A 23,759-nucleotide genomic window follows, 5' to 3' on the forward strand; every position below is an offset into this window, starting at 1 on the left:
GGAAGTTTTCCTATGTCCCACCCAGTCCTGCAGCTGCTCAGAGCCAAGTAAACACACAGAGGCTTATATTAATTACAAACTTGATGACCTATGGCTCAAGCTTCTTGCTAGCTAGCTCTTATATCTTAAATTAACCCATAACTATTAATCCATGTATCTCCACGTGTTCTGTGGCTTCACCTGTGTCCTATTACATGTTGCTCCTTGGGTGGTTGTCTCTTGTCTCTTTCCTTCTGTCTTTCTTCTTCCTGTCTATCTGCTTGTATTTCCTGCCTGCCTCTAAGCTGCCTTGCCATAGGTCAAACAGTTTTATTTATCAACCAATCAGAGCAACACAGATTCACAGCATACAGAAAGGCATTCCACAGCATGCCTCCCACTGGGTTGTATAACATTATGGACATTTGCTTTGGGCCTTTTAAACAGCAAATGGGACAATATGGAGCAATTTATATTCAAAAGAATGATTTCTCCCACAACACAATTTGGATTGGCAATGTAATTTTTATAGTAGTAGGCACAGAAAATAACCAGTCCTCTTACTGATACTTAAGTAGGTTTGCACATGTTATATAGTAAGGGTGTAGGCAGGCTCGTGTTCAGTACCGAGCCTTGGCTGTAACCTGGCTGCATACTGTATAACTGAGTAACTGTGGAAACATTCTTAAGATTACAAGACCTAGCTCCCGCATCTGTGTCCTCAGCCCAATGATGGACTCTCCATCTCAGAAGATAGGAAGCGTGGATCTCAGACTGTCAGAACGGAGTCAGTACTGGCTCAGTTACTGCTGTCATGACACTCAGAGAGCTTCTAGTAAACAGCCCCGTTAGATAACCAATGGATTGAAAGATGAATGAATTTCAAAGAGTTATTTAAATACAACAGAATGTGACAAAAATACTATTGTGTGGATAAAGTGGAGAAAGATTAAGAACCAGAAAGAATGATGTCATATGTATCAGTCATATTGGAAAGATAAAGATCCATAGGTCCAGGAGGCCATAGTTATACCAAGAAAGGTAGAGGAAGAGAAATGCATAAGATCATATAGTCATTTATGCACATTCATCAAACATCAACTGAGCAATTATGACACACATTGTGCTGAACATGCAACAGTAGACTTCACTTCTCACAATACTTCACAATAGATGAAGGTCTTCACTTTTTTTCAAGCTTGCAGTGAAGTATACCATATATTTGAAGGTGATGGTTGCTATAGGAAAACTGTAAAGTACAGCAGATGTACACTGAGCGTACGGTGCAGGCTGAGGACCGAACACTGCAGGGTTAGGAGGGGGAGGATTGGTGCCGGTGATGCTGTTGCTGTTGTCTGGCGAGGGCTCTACACTGAGCTACACCCCAGTCCCAAGGTAGGTCTTTGTGAGAAGACAGATGTGAAAACACCTGGAGGAAGCAATGCAGTTATGACATGGTGACCAGGGAAAGTTCTAGCCACGGGTGCAGCTAGAGCAAAGGTTCTGAGGAAACCGCATGCTGAAGGAATGGCTAGGGGCTGAGGAGGTGGGTATGCTGAGTAAAGGGGGCAGTAGGAGGAGAGGAGGTCACAGAATCCATGGAGGATCAGAGCCACACAACACAGGGAATTGGGAGGCCTTGTTGTCTCTTGGAGTGAAATTGCGAGGCTCCGCATGGTTCTGAGCAGAGGAGAGGTGATGACCGTGGTCCCCGTGTAAGCAAGACAAGGGCAGAAACAACAAGGCCAGTTGGGGGGCTACTGCAACAGTCATGTGCCAGAATGCAGTAAGCCCTGGCCAAAGAGGCAGCAGTGGAGATGTCTGTATGTGTAACCAGATGTATTTCCTGATGCCTGGTGTAGACAGAGGAAAGGAAAATGATTCCTCACAATAATATGAGCCTCATGAAGGAGAGTAAGCAAAGAAAATGAATTGGCAAACAGTAGGTAAAGTGAAGCAAACTTGACTCATATAAAATAATAACATTAGCCAGGTCGTAGTAGCACATCCCTTTAATCCCAGCACTCAGGAGGCAGAGGCAGTTGGATCTCTGAATTCATGAAGCCAGCCTGGTCTACAAAGTGAGTTCCAGGACAGCCAGGGATACACAGAGAATCCCTGTCTTTAAAAAAAAAAAAAAAGATGCATTTTTAGTTAAAAATGCATGTAACTAAGATATTGGACAAATGAGCAGAATGGGGGTGACCACCAAGTAACCACAAAGGCCCTTGCATGTCCTAGTTAAATCGAACTTGATTACTCAGCAGGCGATATTTTCAAAAATGGTTATAAAAATAGAGTAGATGGCAGTGAACTAGAAGAAAGAGAACATATGCAAATAAAAACAACACGGAAATTGTCAGATAAGATTAATATGTACACATGCAAGTTGGAACTGTATGTTATTTACAAACTTTACAGAATGTGTAAGGAAATGCAACAATTAAAAGTAGAAGTTTTAAAGACTAGCCGTTATGAAAAGAAATCTACAGAAGCTTGCTGTGCATGTCTTTCTGTAGGCTGTGAACATGTGTTGCTCTGATTGATTGATAAATAAAACACTGATTGGCCAGTAGCCAGGCAGGAAGTATAGTATAGGCAGGGTAAGCAGAGAGGAGAATTCTGGGAAGTGGAGGGCTGAGTCAGGAGACGCTGCCAGCTACTGCCATGAGAAGCAAGATGTGAAGGCAGAACTAAAAAAAGGTAACAAGCCACATGGCTAAACATAAATAAGAATTATGGGTTAATTTAATTGTGAGATTTAGCTAACAAGAAACCTGAGCCATTAGGGCAAACAGTTTTAATTAATATAAGCATCTGTGTGTTTATTTGGGTCTGAGCGGCTGTGAACCTGGTGGGACCAGGAAAACTTCTGGCAACATTTGGCGCCCAATGTGGGGCAAGAATGTTCACCTAAACCTGAGAAAGAAGATTCTAAAACAGAGCTAAAAACAGCTTTCTAGTTGTCTCTCTCAAGTTAGCCACAGCCTGTGTGCTTGAGCTACTCAATGGCGTGTTGGCGGCACATTCCCACCAAGTTACACAGAGGTTTCCCCAAGCCACACAGCATGGTGCGTGGTGGATATAGGTTTTGCTACAAAAAAAAAAAAGAGGTTTCTGGGCTACATGCTGCTTTGATAGAGACATAGACCCACTGCCTCCCAGAGCCTAGCTAGCTCAGTTGGTAGAGCATGGGGCTTGAACCCACGACCCTGGAATTAATAATATCAGACAAAATAGAACTTGAAATAAAGCTATTAGGAGCAGAATCAGCCCAATTCCCTAAAACAAAACCAATTCTAAACTTGAATGCATCCATTAAAGTACTCTCAAGATTCATACAAGTACACAAGATAAGCCAGTAAATAATAAATTAGTGCTGAGTATAAATCAGGGGGCATCAGCACATTTTTTCTGCAGGACAGATGTACTGTAGCATATTAACACTGTCCTGCTGGCGTGTGTTAGGGTTGCTACAAGCCAGGAGTGCATTGAAAGCCACATAAATTCAGGAAGCATTTGTGTCACCTGGAGCAGCAGTTAGACTACTGCAGCCAAACATGATTCTAACTCTGTAGAAATGGCCATATTGATCATTTTTATGTAGGTATGCTTCTACTTCAGAAAATGACACTGGATATTGGTCTTTTCTTTTCAAGGAATATGGTATTGTTACCTGGAATACAATGGCCTTCAGCAGAAACCACAGTCAGCTTTCATGATCTACGACATCGGGATTCAGACCAACATAAGAGTAGTCTTTCCTTTGAAACAGGCGTGGTTCTTAATGAGTGAGTAGATTTTCAGAACCAGTTTTGTTAAAATGGAAATAATGAAGAAGGCTTGTTTTTCCAAGAGGAAGCTTGAGTTTGGAGCATCCTGCTGAACACATCCATCACTCAGTGATGACTGTAAATGTCTATGGCCTGTGGTAAATGGGGAAGTTGTGAACTTGTTGTAGAGCCTAAGATAACACTACTTTAGAAGAATCCCAGGCTACTCACCTTTTGTTTAAAATAGTTTGATTATGGGATCTTGATTGATGTTAACCTATGAAAGAAATAAATAGCTGATTTTTATGATCTTGCTTTAGAAGAAAGAAGACACTTATTTTACTTCCATAGCAAAACACTCTATTTATTGCAGGAATTGTAAGAAATAACTGAAAATAAATTTACATTCTTAATTGTTTATATTATTGAGTTATTTAAGGTTGGCAGTAATTAATAAAGCAAGACCATCTCAAAGATGGCAGTGTTCTTACATTTCTGTAGTTGGAGATTCATGGTCACGAATATCTAGGTTTTGACAATTTCTCATTGAATTTTGGTTTTGAATGTTCCCCTTCTTGTCATTCATCTTGGCCCTTACATGTCAGAGGAACTCAGTAATGGGTGTCTGAGGAGGCATGGAGGCATCATCTGATCACACAGTTATTCCCAGCATGAGCCTCCATCAATTTCAAACCTATTTTTACCTTTTCATCCAAGAAATCTGGGCATTCAAGGGCAAGTGAGAATATGTCCCTGAGTGACACCATTATCATAACCTCTCTGTGACCAGGTTTTACTGGAATGTCACTGTCCTGTGTCAGAGCAAAATGTGTCAAGATTACCAGTGTGGGGCATTTTGAGCAAAGGGAGTTGTGGCTATCTTCTCTGTTCCCACACCAGACTTTGGGACACATGTCTCTAGCACATTATTCCATCTGGGAAATCCAATTGCTCTCTTTTCTTTACATAGGGCCTGATGGAAAGACCAAGTTCTTGGATTTTACCTTCCAATTTTCAGCCCTCACCAAAGATAACTCCTTTTGTTTTCATTATTCTTTCAATGATGCATATTGTAGCTTTTCTTTTTACCTACAAAAATGTGGAATTGCATTCTCTTCACTTTTCCCTGAATTTGGGTGACACCTCAAGCCTCAGGCATCCACACACTATTGCTGGTCCTGTTGTGGATATCAATCTGTATAAATAAAATGCTGATTGGCCAGTAGCCAGGCAGGAAGTATGGGTGGGACAAGCAGAGAAGAGAATTCTGGGAACAGGAAGGCTGAGTCAGGAGACGCTGCCAGCCACTGCCATGAGTACCAACATGTAAGATACTGGCAAGCCACAAGCCATGTGGCAAGGTATAGATTTATAGAAATGGGTTAATTTAAGATATAAGAACAGTTAACAAGAAGCCTGAGCCATTAGGCCAAACAGTTTAAATAATATAAGCATCTGTGTGTTTATTTTATAAGTGGGCTGTTGGATTGCCAGGGCTTGGCAGGACCCAAAGAGAAAACTCTACATAGTCCTTTCCAAAGGAGACCACTATTGCCCAGAATTCACCCACACCTTAAGACCACTCTGGTAGGGGCCCTAGGCACACATGCTCTCAGCTGTTTCTGAGGAACCACCCATAAAAACGCCATGGAGACAGTCAGTGACTGCCACTGGAAATCAACAGATGTGCCTTTAAGAAACTACACAACTTTCTAAACATTTAAAAATGTTTAAAAGTCTGGCCATACCAATCTCTTCTGGAATGGCCTTAGGTTCCCCACTCTTTATCAGACATTGATAGATACCTGATCTGGGTTGGGAAAAATTTGGGGGTACCAGGAAGAAGGACATACATGTTAAGGTATATTGCTTCAGAAAAACCTGGGAGCAAGTAGAATTACAAATGTAAAAATGACTATTTTATCAGCCCTGGATTGTGATAGGCAATAGCTCAGTTTCTGCTTTTGCTGTTAGCTTCATTTCTGACCTTGGGTAAGTCTCAGCCCTAGGCCTACTTTTCCTCTTCAGTTATAGTGCCTGCTTTATATTAAATATATTTCTGCTGTGTGTTCTTATTCAAAAACAGAGACTAGAGTGTATCAATTAAGAACAATCAAGTTCTCTGGTGTAACCATTTTCAGGCCATTGTATAAATGTGTAAGTCTAATACAGTGTTCTTTGACAACGCAGTTTCAGAATATAGAATAATTTTTATATATTTCATTTTCTTAGGTTTGTTCAAGGAAAACAGTTTTAGCATATGGGTATACTCCACAGTTGTGGACTCAAATTAGTGTTTTAAGAAAATAAGATATACCTATGAAAACAAAAGCATTGTTTAGATAAAAGAAGGCAGAGATGCACAGTGATTGTTATCAGTTCCTCCCATGACTTGGGTTAACTGATTTCTAGATGTTCCCTGGAGTGTGGTGTAAACCAGAGCCGTGGGGGTAGAGTGCCTGAAGGAGGCCATAAGCACACCACCACGGAAATGCTCACCGTGAACAAACAGCTGTCCAACAATGAAGGCTGGGGCAGCTAACCGCCCAGGGAGTTTCATTATACCAGGAAGTATATTAGCAGAAACGGCCTGATAACTCAGACCGGGGTCTGCAGATTAAGCTTGCTTCTGGTGCTGACTTGTACTGCAGGCTGCCATCTTTTCTTGTTCAGTGATCATCTTGTCCATCATTGAAGCCATCATCATCATCGTGCTGATCTTCTTCAGGAGGCGGATCCTCGTGGCCATCACCCTGCTGAAGGAAGGAAGCAAGTAAGGAACTCAGCCAGTGCTCGTGGCAGATGTCAGGCCGTGTGTGTGTGTGTGTGTGTGTGTGTGTGTGTGTGTGTGTGTGTGTGTGTGTGTTTGTGAACATGTGTGTGTACATTAGTGTGGAGGCCAGAAGTTGAAATAGCTTCACTTTAGTTTTTGAGACAGAATGTCTCCTTGAATCTGGACCTCACTGCTTCAACTAGACTTCCTAGCTAGCAAGCGCCTGTGTTCTTCTGTCTCCACCTCGTCAGCATTTGGGATTGCAGGTGAATACCACCATGTCAGCTCTTGAGGTGGGTGTCAGGGAGCATGCCCCTCACCGAGTCAGCCATCTTCCCTGTACTCCCCCACACCACCAGGACGTGTTAAGGAAGAAATTGAAGAACATTAAGAACATTTATTTCAATTCAGATATTGCCACTTATTGGACAGGTCACAGTCACCTCTAACAAACCCTTCCTATCTCCCAAACCATAGTACAACAAAGAGAGAATCTATATAGCTGTGCACACACCCATTTGAACATGTGTGTGTTAGGAGGACATAAGTGATAAAGTACTACATGGACTTAGCTATACCATGGGTTACATTATTCTGTGGTGGTTCATGTGTTAATATTACTGATTGAGAGAATTTGCAGAACTCCGAATCACTGTAATTACCTGAGATCAACTGTGTGCTGTGCATTGTGTGCGTGTCTTCTAACGGACAAAGTGGTGATTCTTGAGTGCCTGACTATATATTCTGTATGTAAAACACACAATTCAGGCACACTTGATACCCAGGGCCACTCTCGTTTTAAAAATGTTACAAAATAAACCATCTTTCATAACATTCAATAATATCTATAGTTTCCAGACTATTCCAAAAGGTCACTTGAGAGAATCTATGCAGTCAGATTTTGAATGAGGAGCAGGAAAAACACTCCTGGGAAGCCAGAAACTCTCTGCTTAGAACAGTAGAAACAAAGTTGTTAACCACCAAGGACTGAATTATTTTTAATTGTCATTAAGGACTATTTTAACAAAATTGCCATATTATTATGATAATAGTGCCACCCGAAGCCAGTGGTTTAAACAGCTAACAAGCTGTTGGTTAAACTTTCCCCTCTTACAATAAATGAGGCCCTATCATTATCCCCTGAAACTACTGATTTTCTGAATTTATTTCTTAAATGGTACATTATTGTGTAGTTCACTATAACTCAACTCACTTCTTACACCTTAAATGTGTGTGCACGTGTGTGGTATGAGTGCACGTGTGTGTGGTGAGTGTATATGTGTGTGTCGTGTGTGACTGTGTGTTGTGTGAGAGCGTGTGGGGGCGTGAGTGTGTGTGGGATGGGAGTGTGTGTGGTGTGTGACTGTATGTGGGATGTGTGTGTGACTTATGTGGGATGTGTGTGTGTGTGTGTGTGTGTGTGTGGTATGTGAGTGCACATGTGTGGAGTGAGTATATATGTGTGTGTTGTGTGTGACTGTGTGTTGTGTGAGAGCGTGTGGGGGCGTGAGTGTGTGTGGGATGGGAGTGTGTGTGGTGTGTGACTTATGTGGGATATGTGTGTGTGTGTGTGTGTGTGTGGTGTGGAAGGGTCAGCATCACTGAGACAGGCTGATAGGCTGTCAAAGGGGAAGTAAGAGCTGGAATAAATGGGTCAGAGTTCAGAGTAAACTTTTGGATTCTTAACAACTTAAATTCGGAGTGTGCAAGGACAGACGCAGAGCTCTGCAGCGAGACAGACCTGCAAAGGCGTGTGTGATGGTGCATTTGTCATGGGGAGATTTCTTTGGTATTTCTCTTCGGCAATACCAAACAGGGATGAGTTCGATCTGGAGACACAGACTATAGCGACTATTGAAAAGCTGCTAGTGATGACTAGCTGGGGACGCTTTGCAAACTGCCCCCTGGGAAACGTCCTTGGGGGCTGGTTAAAGGCTTTCTGTGTTGTGGGAGGTGATAACACAACCGTCTCTTCCCCAGGGCAGAGGAGCACGGTCTGTCCGACATTGTTAAGATGGAGTGAGTCACACCTAGGGGAGAGGCCCACGCTGAGCTGGACGCAGGGCACAGATTGCTGACTCAGGTTTAACGGAAGGCACACAAGGCCTGCTCTCACTTTAGGAAGCTAAGAATCTAAGCGGAGGAAGGAATCACGGGACTGTAGTCTGTCAAAACCTGCTGGACAGTCAGAGGGAGGGGAACTGGAAGGCCTGTGCAGGAGGCAAACAGGGCAGGGGAGACACCCCACTGAATGAATGAATGAATGAATGAATGAATGAATGAATGCTAAAGCCAGCTCAGAACTTGCTCCATGATCACTGAAGAAAATTATCAGTGACTATTACTGCTATTATAGGAATCCACTCTAAGGCTTGCATCTAGCTCTTTTTTTTTTTTTTTTTCTGGTTTTTCGAGACAGGGTTTCTCTGTGTAGCTTTGCGCCTTTCCTGGAACTCACTTGGTAGCCCAGGCTGGCCTCGAACTCACAGAGATTCGCCTGGCTCTGCCTCCCAAGTGCTGGGATTAAAGGCGTGCGCCGCCGCTGCCGCTGCCACCGCCACCACCCGGCCGCATCTAGCTCTTAAATAACAAACATTTAAGGAAAAAGCACAGGTCTGATCCAGATTCCGTTTGAACATTAATTATTTGCTTCGTTTCAGAGCCATTGGTTACATCCCCAGCACATTAGTCTACCCGATTTTAACTTTCTTCTTGCTGTCAATCTGCATTTCCTACTGGGCCGTGACAGCCATGTATCCTTTGGCAAGGGACTTTGGCTGTTATCTTTTTAAATTGGTGCACAAAGTAATAGATTTCATTGTGACATTTTCATATGCATACATGTATGCAATCTGTATACACACATACATACATATATATACAGATGATTGCACTTCCCTTCCCTGAACCGCCCCCTCAACAGATTTCTTTATCTCTAGAGCCCACTTTGTTGCTCAGGACCAGAGCTGTGTCCAGGGTTTTTCATTCCCCTGAAGACAAGGAACAATGTAAAGAAGTAACTAGATTAGGCTCCAAGCCTTAAAAATTGTCAATCAAATTTAATGTCCCCCTAAAGGGGTCACAGAGATCTGTCTTTTGTGATGCATATTCTTGTCAGTAACCTAAGAAGTGTCCAATATATCTCACTGGTTTTTCAGGGCCCTCTCGGTGCAGCTGGCCCATCATGCACCAGGATCAGCCTCCTAGGAGGATAGTTAAAGCATGGGAGATGTTTAAAGCTTATCTCTCTAGTCTGTAGATCATTTTCCTTGTCTGTTTATCTTCAATTTAACAGTAAATAGTTTCTCCTTAATCAAGTTTGTTCAGTTTCTTGGCTACATCAGGGGTACCAATATTCAAAGTTATGGTTCCAGAAGGGACATGTAGATATGAAGATGAAATCTGTGACCCAGAGGTGAGTAAAAGAATTTCGCTACAGCGCATCATGAAGCTGATACAGGGGAAATCGGCACACAGAGAAATGGGGGGCCTCCTCAGGAAAGTATTGAATGCAGCAGAGCTTGCTTCTCCATAGTAAACCCAAGAAGCCAGGGTGGCAACGAAAACACAAATAAATGTAAAAGTACAGTGGGAAGAGAGATCTCACACACAGGTGAAAGTGAGCCCTTTCCAGAACTCTAAAGAATCCTGTCAGTTAATAGATCAGAGAAGTAACAACCAAAAGTAATGAAAAGAGACAGAATATCCAGTTGAGGACCACAAGGAAAGATAAGAACTACATTTAATACCATATTCTGTTATTTTCTTCTGAGTGCAGATTTTTCCTAAGACTAACATTCCCAAACTCTGCCCCGGGGCATCATGTAACTTCGCTTTCTATGGCGGAAGGAGTGTGTATCACAGTTACATCATGACCTTCCAGATCTACAACCTCTTTGCCTTTCTCTGGCTTATAAACTTTGTCCTTGCGCTGGGTCAGTGTACCCTCGCCGGTGCCTTCGCCTCCTATTACTGGGCCATGAGAAAACCTGAGGACATCCCCAAGTACCCGCTCTTCATCTCATTTGGACGAGCAGTACGGTAAGCTCAACACTGAACCCTGCGGCTCTTCTTCAGTTATAGTTTGCGCCCTGGTGTTCATTCTTAGCTAGTGAATTCCAGTGGCAAAGTACTAATGAATCAAAAATAAAATTTGAGATTTGTCAATGCTCATTGCCTCTAGTTGCATAGCTTTGAAATCCCTGGCCCCAGTCAATGTCCTAAATCCTGTAGGTTACCAGAGATGAGAAGGGATAGAGCTGGAGACCAAAGGAATTAACTTGTGTCCCCACTGATCAGGCCAAGTCCTCTTTCAGGAGAGCATATTATGGATTATAGAGAAAAGACAGATAATGGTTTCAGACTTTCTGTAGAAACCTCTATGAATTTGAAGAAGAGATCACAACAAGCCCTTCATTTCTGCTGATCCCTTTTGAAACTGTTCAAGAGGCACCCTGTACATGCAGAACAACACTTCATCTTCCATTCTGTTTTGTCTTCACCTAGATACCACACGGGTTCTCTAGCCTTTGGATCTTTGATCCTTGCATCAGTTCAGATGTTTAAAGTGATCGTAGAATACCTGGACAGGCGACTTAAAAGTAAGCTTGCAGACTTGATCACAGACTTCTGTGATCACAGTGGGATGGGTGGGGGTGCAAGGTGACCTGGTGACTAGTGCGGATCAGGGTGGGGAGGAGAGAAGTGGTAGGGATTTGAATGTATTCCGAACAACCCAATCGGACTTGCTAAGGCCTGGGTACCGAGAGGGGGGATGGTAATGGTGGGAAGGAGCATGTCTGGTGTCCTCATGGTTGATCTTGTGGAAGCCAGGAGAAGCAAATTTCAAAGAGGAACTGAAGAATTCTGTCTTCACATGTGAAGGAGCATGGTAGAGATGTCACATGTCCAGTTCCATGTATGCCAGGCTTAAGACAACTGTGAGCTTGTGACATCACTCTTCATACACAGCACATGCGGTCTACAGACACACAGGCCTTGTTCACAGTGTGTCATTTCATACACACATCGTTACACAGTGTCATATGTTCATTTCATACACATGTAATCTACAGACACACAGGCTCTGCTGATAGTGTGTCAGAAAAGTAATCAAGCAGGAAAAAGAGTTGGAGGGCTCACATTTTCTGACTTAAGATAAAATGATAGCATTGAAACAGGATAGTTTGGCAATCGAGGGAACATATAGACCTGGGGTAGCATGTGGATCCTATACATAAATTCTCCCATTTATGACTGTTTGTCAGCTTAATGGTGATAGAAAAACTGGAGTGTCCAAATGTAGCTGCATGAAGTTGGACCTGTACTTTTAGCAAATACAAAATTAACCCAAAATGCATCAAAATCTAAACACAAGGGGAAATGCTATAATACTTTAAGAAAAAAAACATAAAAATGAAATCTTTATATCATTGGATTTGATGGCAATTTCTTGATTTCACACCAAAAGCATAAAGAAATAAAAAGTATATTGGACTTCATGAAAATTAAAAACACCTGTGCATCAAAGGAACTCAGAGTCAAGAGATAACCCACACAGTAGAGGAAATAGTTGCAGATAATATGCCAGAGAGTGGGCTCGTGTCCAGAACACACAGAGAGCTCCCGTCACTCAATAACAAACCATGAAAGCTCAAGGTAGCCGAAGGTGTTGAGAAGACCTTTCATATAGAGAAGAACGCTCAACAAAGCCTGAGAAGTGTCATTATGCACGGACGTACAAACCAAACCACATTCTGACGCCACCTCACACCCCTTAGGATGGCCGTCAGCGCAACCCCAGCCAATGGGCTGTGAGTGGCGCTGTACAGAGGCTGGATCCTTCGTTATGAATGCTACATAGTATAGGCACCACGAGAACAGCTGCAGTTTGTAAAATGCTAAAAATATAATTTCATAATAACCCAGAAAATGACTTCTACAGTGCTGCCCAGTATCCATGATAACAGCATTTACCATAGTTAAAGGGAGTGAACCACCCACGTGTCCACTAATCGTGGACAGGATAAGGAATGCATTACACACCTACAGTGGAATGTGAGTGTTACAGAAAGAAGTGAAGTGGTCAGTTCTGAAGGCATTATGCTAAGTGGAAGAAGCCAGATGAAAAAAGAATCCTCTTGGTATCATTACACTTAGGATTCCTAGAAAAGGCAGCCCTACCATCAAGAAAAATATGAGCTATGAGGAACAAATATGAGAGGAACTTAGAAGGGTGATTTTTGATTGGGCATTAATTTCTGTTTGATTTGATGAGAAATTCTGAAAATGGATAGTGAAATGATTTTACAACATTGTAAATGTGCTAAGACCACCAAATAGTGCGCTGAAGAATGGCTAAAATGTCAGCTAGGTATACATCACAATAAAAAATTAAACCCTGTGTCCAGTGTCGTCATTCTGGGTCTGAAGGCTAAAAGTCACTAACAAACTTAAATACCCCTCCCACAGAGAAAGAGAACAGAGTTTCCAGGTTCCTGCAGGGCTGCCTACGGTGCTGTTTCTGGTGTTTGGAAAAGCTGGTGAAGTTTTTAAACAGAAACGCCTACATCATGGTAAGCAGTCTACTGTTTACTTAGGGTGCCCTGCTTTGCCCTGTTGACCCCACATCTACCCTAATGCCTGGAGAGCATTCCAGTGTCACGTGATTGAATGTGTTACTGTGATATGTGGGTGTGTGACTCCCACACGTGAATCAGGGCTACACTTTTCTTGAGATGTTATTACCTTTGATATCTCATTTAAGGAGAAATATTTGTGTTGAAATTCCAAAGTATGCCAGAGGGCCAGAGACATGGCTCTAAGGGCAAGGGTGCTTGCTGCTGCACCCGACAAGCTGAGCCAGCCCTCGGTCCCCGGGCAGAACGAGAGAACCAAATCCTGAAAGTTCTTCTCTGACTTCCATAGGCAAGCCTTAGAGTGAGCACACACACACACACACACACACACACACACACACACACACACACACACACACGCTGGCCCACATATACAGATAAATGTAATAAAAGTTCAAAATGATAAAACGGAAAGTGCAGCAGATTGAAGTGGGGCTGTGTGTCTGACAGTTCTATGTGAGGAAAGCTGTTGTCCCTGGCTCCCTCAGAGAAGAAACTGCTTTTCTAATAGAGGGATTTACATAATTTTAAGGAAGGGATTAATCATTTTAATGAACCTGTGTTAAGGAAGAGTGAGTGGCGGCAATGCTTGGGCAAATCTCTGTCTTGTTTCCTGTGAGAATGTGGAAGCCTCTGAAGAGTTGCTTTGTTTACATAGTAGACAGAAAAAAAAACAACTCTCAAAATGCAGAAGCTGCAAAATTACAATGCTTGCTTATCATCACAGTGAGGGAGGGGCTAGAGATGGGAGTCATATAATCATGGATCGAAGATTCAATTAATTTACTGTCAGTGAGAGATAATGCTGAACCTTTTAATCAGTAAATTCTCATAGTAGAAGGGACTGGCTTTCCTTAGGAGTAATTGTTTATGTAATGACATTATTCAATCCACTTAATAACTGCTACAGTCAAATGTTTCAGAAATAGACTCCCTCATCTGAGACTTAAGGGAAAGGCCTGCCCCTTAGTGTCGATGACCCTGAATGTATGTGGGGTCGAGGACAGAGAGCTCCTAGGCATCCCACAAACCCAAATGTTGGGAAGGAGACAGGGTTGTCAGTGTAGAAGATGGCAGTGAGCTGGATTGTCCTGGATGTTATTTGTTTGTGCTACTAACAAGTGTGTCAATCATTATCTTCAGATTTCATTATATGGCAAAAACTTCTGTGATTCAACAAAGGATGCTTTCTATCTGCTCATGAGAAACATTTTGAAGTAAGTAATCAGGCTGAAAATGGCCATAGACAATCTGGTGAGACTTGGCATGACATCCTTTGCTTGTGGTTACCCGGGGTGCTGCTGGCCTTATTAGCCATGGGTGTTACCCTTTAGTTTGATAGATTTTAATCAACATTCATTTCTTTTCATATCTCAAAGCTATAGTTCCCTTCATCTACCTAGGTGGCTACATAATTTGTATTGTCCTTTTTGCTCAAGAAGTTCTTCAGGCGACTTACATTAGCATCTCCTTGGTGCCCATTTTCTCCTCTCAAAATGGTGGGAAATGGGTGTGCAGAATCAGAGAACAAATTCACTATACTCAAGATCCAGAGTGTCTGTTATTCCCACCAAATGACAGTAAAGACAATTACCTAAATTCTTTGGTCAAATTAAGCAACCTTTATTTCCTGTCAGGGAGGGCTATCACCCTAAGGTGAGGTCTGAGAAACGTAGCAGCAAACACAGGACAAGGTGGGTTTATATAGTCAGAAAACTGCAAGGCTAGGGCTTTTCAAAGGTTGGGGGATTCCCAGACGAATTTTGGTTACGTAGGAAGTTTATTGATTCAAAATTATTTGGCAGAACATCTTATCAAATTCTAGAAACAGGTTAAAGCATGATCAACTGGAATTTTGCAGAAAACAGAAATGAGCTTGCTCTGACCTCACAACAAAATGGCTTCCATCCCTAAGATGGAGTCAAGCTGGTCCATCACCTTAGGAAGTAGAGAGAGAACCAACAACCTCCATTGTTCATCACCCCATGGTCCTACAATGTCCTCTTCTGTGGGCCTCATTAGAAGTAAAAACCTCTTGCCTGGCTTCCATGCTCATTTCTTTCTTGCATTTAACAATTGCCAAATAAAATTTCACCAAATACACAGCAAACTGAACCCATGAGTCTCTACCTTATGCAGATTGCAAACACTGAGTGTGTTCAAACACTGAATTATACTTTCTTATTTCCCCTTGATGCTCAGAGTCGCAGTTACAGATGAAGTCACACACTTTGTATTACTCCTGGGAAAAATTCTAGTTTCTGGGATTGTCGGTGAGTAGTGGTACCTACATGGACTCAAAGCTGTAAGGAGTTTGGAAACTGCTGTGCTGCAAAAATCTCGGTAACCTTTCTCAATGCATAACATCCATGTTTTGCTTTTTCAATGCAGGTGTCCTGGCCTTCCTACTCTTCACAGAGAGACTGCAGAGGATTATAGAAGGACCAACGACTTTAAATTACTACTGGGTACCTCTCCTGGTAAGAACTGGTGACTTAGTCACTTGGGGACACAGTAACAAAAACAACATAGGGTGAAGGCTTTGGCAACAGAAATGTATTCCTCACAATCAGAAGGCTTGGAGATGCCAGCTGAGCAGAGGTTGGTTCCGCTGACAGACCAAGTCTCTGTGTAGAAGGGCATGATCTCTATATAAAGCTATTACCATCGTAACTCCGTACGTCCCACAGCACTTCCCATTGCGTTCTCTTCAGTTCTATCACATTGGGGTTGTAATGTAAGAACGTGGGGAGCAGTTCAGTCTACGGAAGCTCAGCATCACTGTGTCGTGATTTATGAAGAGACAGAAGCACAAGAAAAGCAGAAGGAAGCAGACAGGAGCAGCAAGCGGTCTTCACCTGTGTCTCCTGCCCTTGGTGTGGAAAGGACTGCTCTGTGATAAGGCTGAGTGCAGGAGGTTTGCAGGGTTACATTCATAAGGAAGGAAGGAAGGAGGGCTAGGCAGGACCACAGAAGCCAGCTCACAATACACTTACTGCTGTCTAAGACGAATTGCTAAACCGTCTTATTAATAAAAACCCAGAGCCAGATATTTGGGTGGAAAACTGAGAGATCAGAGGAATAGGACAACCACAGACAACCTCACCTCACCGACACTCCAGTCTCCAAAGACACCTACTTCCTGTACACCCACGCGTATATGCCTTTCTGTTCTGCCATCTAATTTCCTCTCTCCACCCAGCTACATCACTTCCTCTTCCTGCCCAGCTCTGTCACTTCCTGTCTGTCTGTACAGACCTCCAGATCTTTATGGTTAGTGCTGGGTTTAAAGGTATGTACCACCACACCTGGCTCTGTTTCCAGTGTGACCTTGAACTCGCACAATATTGGGGGACACAATACATCACCACACTGCTGTATCCCCAAATATAATGACAGGACCTTCTGGAAAAGAAGCGGGTCTTGTGAGTCATGTCAGCAACTGTTAGCCAGGAGCTGACCCCCAGATGGGCTCTAACTTGGATGAAGTGGTTCCCTGAAGGCAGTGGATGTCTATGCAGAGAAGCGTCTGAGTCTTTTGTAGCCCACACTCCCAGTCACTGGGGATGAATGGGCAGACAACTAGGAGAGAGCTGAGTGAAGTCCTGCTGGATCTAGTCCTGTGACATGAATGCTCTCTTTCCCAATGTCAGAGCCAAGGCACAGAGAGGCTGAGCAACTTTGAGGACCCAGGTAGCACATGCTCCTAACTCTTAGACTGTACTGCCTTGATGTGCAGGAACTCAAAGCTGAGATCCTTTAGGTAGGTACTAGAAGTATTGGTGGTCTTGTGAGCAAGTACATTTTTTTTAAATCTCAGGACAGCATATTATCATAAAAGAAAAGGTATCTATATTGCAGATGTTCCCAGTACAGAGTACTCCAACACTTTCTTATCCTGCCTTCTTTTTACAGTTGCATTATTGCTGTTCTGAGTGATGTCAACAATGTGCTGGTCCTCTTCTCTGTTCACAGACTGTCGTGATTGGATCTTACCTGGTTGCTCATGGATTCTTCAGTGTCTATTCAATGTGTGTTGAAACCATTTTCATATGCTTCTGTAAGTATACAGTGTGTATGTTTGTGGAAAACTCAAAGACAAGGAGGTAAAAATTCAGTGGCCTACCTGGCTTTACTGTTATCTAGCCTCAAATGCAAAGCGGCATTTATTTGGAAGGAGACATTACTTGTAGATGCTCTTTAGTTCTGCTTTGGGGGAATGGGAGAGAGAGAGAGAAAGAGAGAGAGAGAGAGAGAAGAGAGAGAGAGAGAGAGAGAGAGAGAGAGAGAGAGAGAGAGAGAGAGAAAGAAGAGGGAGTTAGAGAAGGATGATGGTGGTGGTATTAGTGATGGGGTGATGGGGGGGTTGGTGATGATGCTGGTGAGGGTGGTGGTTCTGGAGATTGAACCTAGGCCCTTGGCCGTGATAGGTAAGTCGTCTAAGCTCTATCCCTACTCTGGCTATAGAAATTCAATGAACACTCATATATATGGACTCTTGTGAAGTCAAGATGCAAAGGTTTTGAAGAGACATGGGGTCAATGCAAACAGTGAACCACGATGCGTAGACAAGCCTCTTAGGAATGTGCACAGAGATGCAGCATTAAAAGCCTTCCCTGGAGCTCTTGTCACCAACACTATGCCCTGGAGGGCATACAACTTACATGTACCACGCGGATGCTTTCTATTAGCCCCCAACCTAAACCATCCCGTAAGATCTCAGCCTGGTCTTCCCTCCTTGTATCTCTAGCAAACCAGAAGGAGGTAGGGTCAGCACGTGAGAGAAAAGAGCCAAGTAGCCATGTGGCTGAGAGATGATCTCTCTGTCACATGGAGTCTCCAGAGAGGCAGGCAGAGACTATTTCCTGAGAAAGTCCCTTGTGGAAGACTGGCAGCTTTATGGCAGGTCAGGAAGGAAGAATCCAGAAAATAACATGATCTGAAGTTTTTCTAAGCATTTTAAGATCAGTTTTCAATAAACAAAGAAATCTGAAAACTTTATGCCTAGAGAGCTTGTCTGGCTTCTGTGGAACTGGGGAGTGTAATCTTTGCCCAGGGCCTCTGTTTTATTTAAGAAAACAGGAAACAATCTGAAAAGATGGCCCTGCTGGTAAATTCACTTGCTAGCAAGCTTGGTGACCTGAGTGCAAGACCCACTGTCTTAGTCAGGGTTGATATCGCTGTGAAGAGACGCCATGACCATGGCAATTCTTATAAAAGAAAACTGGGGCTGGCTTACGGTTTCAGAGGGTTAGTTCATTATCATCATGGTGGGAAGCATGACAGCGTGCAGGCAGACATGGTGCTGGAGAGGAGCTGAGAGTCCTACATCTTGATCCACAGGCAGCAGAAGGAGACTGTGTCCCACACTGGGTGTAGTTTGAGCATATGAGACCTCAAAGCCCTCCCCCACAGAGACACACTTACTACAACAAGGCCACACCTCCTAACTACAACAAGGCCACACCTGCTCCAACAAGGCCACACCTCCTGATAGTGCCACTCCCTACGGGCCAAGCATTGAAACCTGTGAGTCTATGGGGACCATACCTATTTAAACTACCACACCCCTATGCAGAAGAGAACTGACTTCTTCAGGTTGTCTCCTCGCCTTCATGCATGAATCATAGCCCATGTGTACATGCACGTACACATAAATAAATGAATGTAGTAAAAAATAAAACTATAACAAAAAGAAAAGAAAAGGGAGCTGGACTGATGTACATACACTCTTACAGAAGAATGGAGTTAGATTTTCAATGACTCCCAGCTCCCATGAAGGGTGAATTATAACCTCCTATAACTAGATCTCCAGGGAGACCAGACACTTCTGGCCTCTGGACACCTGCAGTCATGTGCACATACCTCCCATAGACACACACACTAATAAAATAACTTTAATGACTTCAGGACTGACGAAATGGCTTAGTCAGTAGCATGCTTGCCACAGAAGCATGAAGATCTGAGTTCAGTCTCCAGAACCCATGTAAAAAGTTGGGCATAGTGGTGAATGCTTGTAACCCCAGCCCTGGGGAGGCAGAACAGTGGATCCCTGGAGCTTATGAGCCAGCCCAGCCTAATTGGCAATCCCCAGGCCGGTGAACATCATCTCAGAAAGGAAGGTTGGCAGCTCCTGAGGAATGATGCCTGAGGTTGACCTCCGGTTTCCATGTGAATGCATATGCATGCATATATGACCACACATACATGTGAACCCACACAAATAAGTAACTAAGTAAAATAGTTTAGCTTTTAACCCCAGTGCTGTGGAGACCAAACAAGAGGATGGCCAACTCCAGGCCAGCCTGGGCTAAATAGCAAGACCTCATCTCAAAAGTAAAGACTTGAGCTGTGAAATTCAGTCTTCGTTTTACCTCTTCCATGGAGTTAGTGATGTGTGGCAGCTGGTTACTTTCTGAAATGAACAGTCACAGAGTTGAAAGGTGACACTTTGGAGACCCCAGGAAGAGCTTCCTTATAACCATGGTGATGAAGCTCCCAGGGCCGGCCTATGGGCCCAGTGTGACTATACAGGGCTGTGCTTCCAGGTGGAGGCCAGTTCTCACCTTCTCCACCAACAGCGTTGCATCTGTTGGCCTTCTCTCTGACATGCTAACACTGGTTTCTCTGGTTTCTCCCTGTTCGACTCTCCAATTTGTAAAATTCTGGGTCCTTGATCTGCTGTTGCTCCTGGCCTTTGCCCTGCCCTGGCTGCGGATACAGGTGAAGATCTGGAGAGAAATGACGGATCTGCAGAGAAACCTTACTTTGTAACCCCCAGCCTGCACAGGATTCTGACCAAGAAGCACCCGGTTTCCCAGAGACAGACAGAGTAGAAAAGCCCAAGCAGGGGTTTTGTGAATTAGGTTGATTGCAATGTGAAAACGTTGCTTTGGAGCAGTGTGCAGATTCCACGCTGTTTCTGAAAAGGTTGCAATTGGTACCATTTGAGGGGTCAGGCGTTTGATTGACAGTGGCCTACCTTACTTTATAGACTGGTCCCAACTGCAAAAACTTGTAGCTGACAATGTTTTAATAATTTTTATAACTTTGCTAGCCTTTCTTTTTTATAAGTGTATATTTGTAAAGGATATTCAGGCAATTTTTTACAACACTATAAATGTGTAATCAATTAGCCATAAAAATATTGATTTGTAGTTGACCAGTATATGGTACTAAATTTGTAAATATGGTGCTATGGTTATAGGTACTGTTTAAGCTGGTGAACAGCTCTCTAAAACTGTGATTCAACTTGTAACCCTGGTCCCTAGAAAGCATATTTCAAGTGGGCGAGTTAGTCCATGACAAGCATGCAGAGGTGCGGGTCTCACGGGTTCAGCAGCTAGCATCACTACAGGTGAGGTGAACCTGAGGCCCAGTGGTCCGTCTGTTTCAGTGAAATGAGACCCATATTGGGGTGGAATCTAGGTTTGGAAAAATCGTTTTCATTCCTATGAACCTTTGGCCACCCCGAGAATATTCTGAACGGAGCAGAAATGGCTGCCTCGCTCATCTCTTGCCTTTTGCCTGAGTTTCCTGTTTCAGACATATAGAAGGCCTGTGGACTTCCCTTTTCGTGAGTACACATGTGTGTTTTGTGTGACTTCGTTATGCAGAAGGTCTGAGTTCAACTGTCAGTGAGGAAAGAAAGCAAGCAGGTCTGTTCAGATTTTACTCTAAGGAAATAGACCAGTGGCCTTCTATCAGGGTGTGTTTGTTTAAAATTGGAAATTCCACCCCACATAGCCCCAGGGCTTAGAAAAGAAGCTGGTTTGTTGTGGTCATGCCTGAACCTCACATGATGCAGAAAAGTGTGAACTGGGCCCATACACCTTGCCTGCTCTTCCCTGTGTGTGGAGGTGGACTACATAGCTAATTATAAAAGCGCCTCCAAAGAGCACAGGATCAACCAGTGCCCTTTTGGTTTTGACACCAACTCATGTCAGATTGTCTATATATTAATAATGGAATGTGTGGATATCAATATGGCCCTCACATTTGAGAGTCCGAAATATATCCTTGAGTTATAAGTTAATATAAACGCTGATTTATTTACTTATCGTGAAGTGTGTGAACCTAGGTTTAGGACGGTTTTATGAAGACTTCCTACATAGATCCAATTATTCCAGAAGGTTTTCAAAGTGTTGGTCCACATGACCGCCAGCCTCTGGTTCTGGGCTTACTCTATTGAGATTATTCAGTCCTGGCGTCACTTGGCAAAGAGCCTTCCTCATTCCTTCCTTGATAAGGAGAGAAAAACGATCGCCTATCTTTTTCTTGAATTTTAGTAGTATTTGGTTTTCAACCATGCAAGGACCTCAACAAAGACCTCTAAGAATGTAACATCTACTACTGAACCTGTAAGCCTCAGGAGCTTATGTCTGGGTGTGGGCCAGCCTCTGGATCGTGAGAAAATCCTTTAGTTGATTCAGCTACACACAAAAACTTGCTATAGATCAGATGTGAGAAATTAGCTGTCTTTTTGCTGTGTTATGGTATATTCCCGCTCAGAAATATAGTCTCTGTTTATTACTTCTGTAATTAAAATGTATAGAGTAAAAATGAATGTTGTTTTTGAGGAGAATTTTAGAAGCCATTTTCTTACACATCAATTAAAGCTTTTAAAACACAGAGCAATATTTTCAGAACTGTCCATGGAAGGATTTGAGATTACACATAAAGACCACTTTGTCAAGGTTTTACAATCTAAATTGTCATTGGCAAAACAGAGACAATGTGGAAATGGAGATTGTAATTTAGGAAGTAAATTTAGGTGGGGAGTAAATGTTATTTCCTCAGTAATTCCATGGAAAGGCTTGAACTGTCGCCAGAACTGACCTGGGACACAGAATGAAATGATAACTTATCGATGTATTAACAAGGGCTGATTGTTTTTCTTAGTTGTTTACAATGATGCTGACTCTGAAGCGGTGTTGGGCGCTGCTGTGCAGCGGGTGGGCAGCAGGTGGCGATGTTGCCCCTCCCACCGCTCCGCTGCGCTGTTGACGCTCTGCCCTCCTCCCTCCTAGTGGAAGACCTAGACAGAAATGAAGGCTCTCGTTCAAGACCCCTTTTCACGACTCCGACTCTAATGAACCTCTTGCTGGAGCCGCCCGACAAGCATGCGAAGCACTAGGAGAGCCGGCTGGGCGACCTGCCGCCGGGTGACCTCCTGCTCCGCTGTGTCATCCAGCGCTCCGTCCACAGTGCTCTGGCTGGGGACATTTGCAGCCACGGCCTTGCGGCTTGCGTTCGCATCTTACACCAAAGCCCACACTGTAACCTGTGAAACCATCAGAAGTCGCAAGGGAATTGTTAATAACATGCAACATTTTTATGCTAAGATCTTTCGCTTTGTTTTTTGTTTTTGTTTTTTTCATAAAGTGGCTTGGATGTTTTGAAAAATATATTGAATACATTCATACTCTTTTTTTTAGTATTAACTTAATGAAGGACACATGATTTAAATCAATAGCTCCTAATATATTTTTTAAGACGACAACTGAAAGGCTTCTGCAGGGAAATTTGACCATTAAAGCAAGATAAACGTTTTTAAGGTCCCTTCCCGCCATGTTTGACAGTCAACCAGCGGAGCGGAACACCCGCCTCTGGTGTTGCCTGTCCAGGTAGAGAACGCTTCCTGTGAGAGCTGCCAGTCAGCCATCCAGCCCTTACCACTCACTTCTCTCCCAAGTGCCTTCCTGGCTGGTCAGTACTTCCCGGATCTTGTGGGCAAGTGTACAGACCTTGTTCGAAGAAATTAACCCCTGCAATGTTGAGTGATGGAAAGTCTTCCCACGCTTTCAGCTCGTTTTGTTCTCTTTTTTCCCATCTTGCTCGCCAACTGGATGCCTCTGGTCATTTCATTACTTTTGATAACCCTCACCACCAGAGGAACACACTGTGTGACAGGAACAATTCCCCTTGTGCCTCGTGGACATTCACAGATGGGTGCCATGCGCAAGCAAAACAACCCGAGACTTGTTGGATTTGTCTGTTTTTACTAAGAGAAGTTTTCAAGTGTAATCTTTTCTATAGTTGTTCCTTAGAAACACAGTAGGTCTGCATCTAGGCATCCAGTGTCTTACCCATACCCGAAAGGGCAGCTTGTGGGAGTTACACAGGGAAACTTCCCCCTCAGGGGGCGACGACAGGTGCGCCCTGTGCTGAACAGCTCCCTGACACATGACTCTTCCGTGAGAGCATGTTCTGTACATGTCTTTCCACTGACTTTTTATATGAAACAGCCTGTTTACCTGTCGATTTTTTATTGTGCCAATAGAAACAGGAACTGTTTTTTATTCATTTTAAATAATTTTATGAAGATTGCTAAGTTTTAGGAGAGCTGACTCAGTTTACCAAGTCAGAATTACAGCAAGTCAACCACATGGTGGAGATTCGTGAGTCAATCAATAATAATTCAATATTGTTTATCAATGATCTGTTTGTTGGAAGGTAACTTTAGATACTTTTATACCAAAAAGTTCCCACTAGCGCCTTGCGGTGTGGGCTCACCCCCGTCCCGCCCCACGCCTGGTGGTTTGGGCTCTCCCGAGCCCATGGCGGCGTGGGTTATGAATCACTGTGTCTCTGCTA

General features: G+C 43.4%; 1 protein-coding gene across 1 annotated transcript in view; it reads left to right on the forward strand.

The window, feature by feature from the left end:
- Positions 1–22,285, forward strand: part of Slc44a5 (solute carrier family 44 member 5) — a 290,765-nt gene extending 268,480 nt beyond the window's left edge. The window contains 12 exon segments of the mRNA XM_037207239.1: positions 3,639–3,770; positions 6,426–6,525; positions 9,186–9,278; positions 9,853–9,940; positions 10,304–10,566; positions 11,032–11,126; positions 12,997–13,100; positions 14,307–14,380; positions 15,366–15,436; positions 15,555–15,643; positions 17,139–17,223; positions 19,887–22,285. Coding sequence (XP_037063134.1) covers positions 3,639–3,770; positions 6,426–6,525; positions 9,186–9,278; positions 9,853–9,940; positions 10,304–10,566; positions 11,032–11,126; positions 12,997–13,100; positions 14,307–14,380; positions 15,366–15,436; positions 15,555–15,643; positions 17,139–17,223; positions 19,887–19,999 — 1,307 coding nt within the window. The 3' untranslated portion in view covers positions 20,000–22,285.
- The last annotated feature ends 1,474 nt before the right edge of the window (positions 22,286–23,759 follow it).

The sequence above is a fragment of the Peromyscus leucopus genome, chromosome 6 (genome assembly GCF_004664715.2).
Source record: "Peromyscus leucopus breed LL Stock chromosome 6, UCI_PerLeu_2.1, whole genome shotgun sequence".
NCBI lineage: Eukaryota > Metazoa > Chordata > Mammalia > Rodentia > Cricetidae > Peromyscus > Peromyscus leucopus.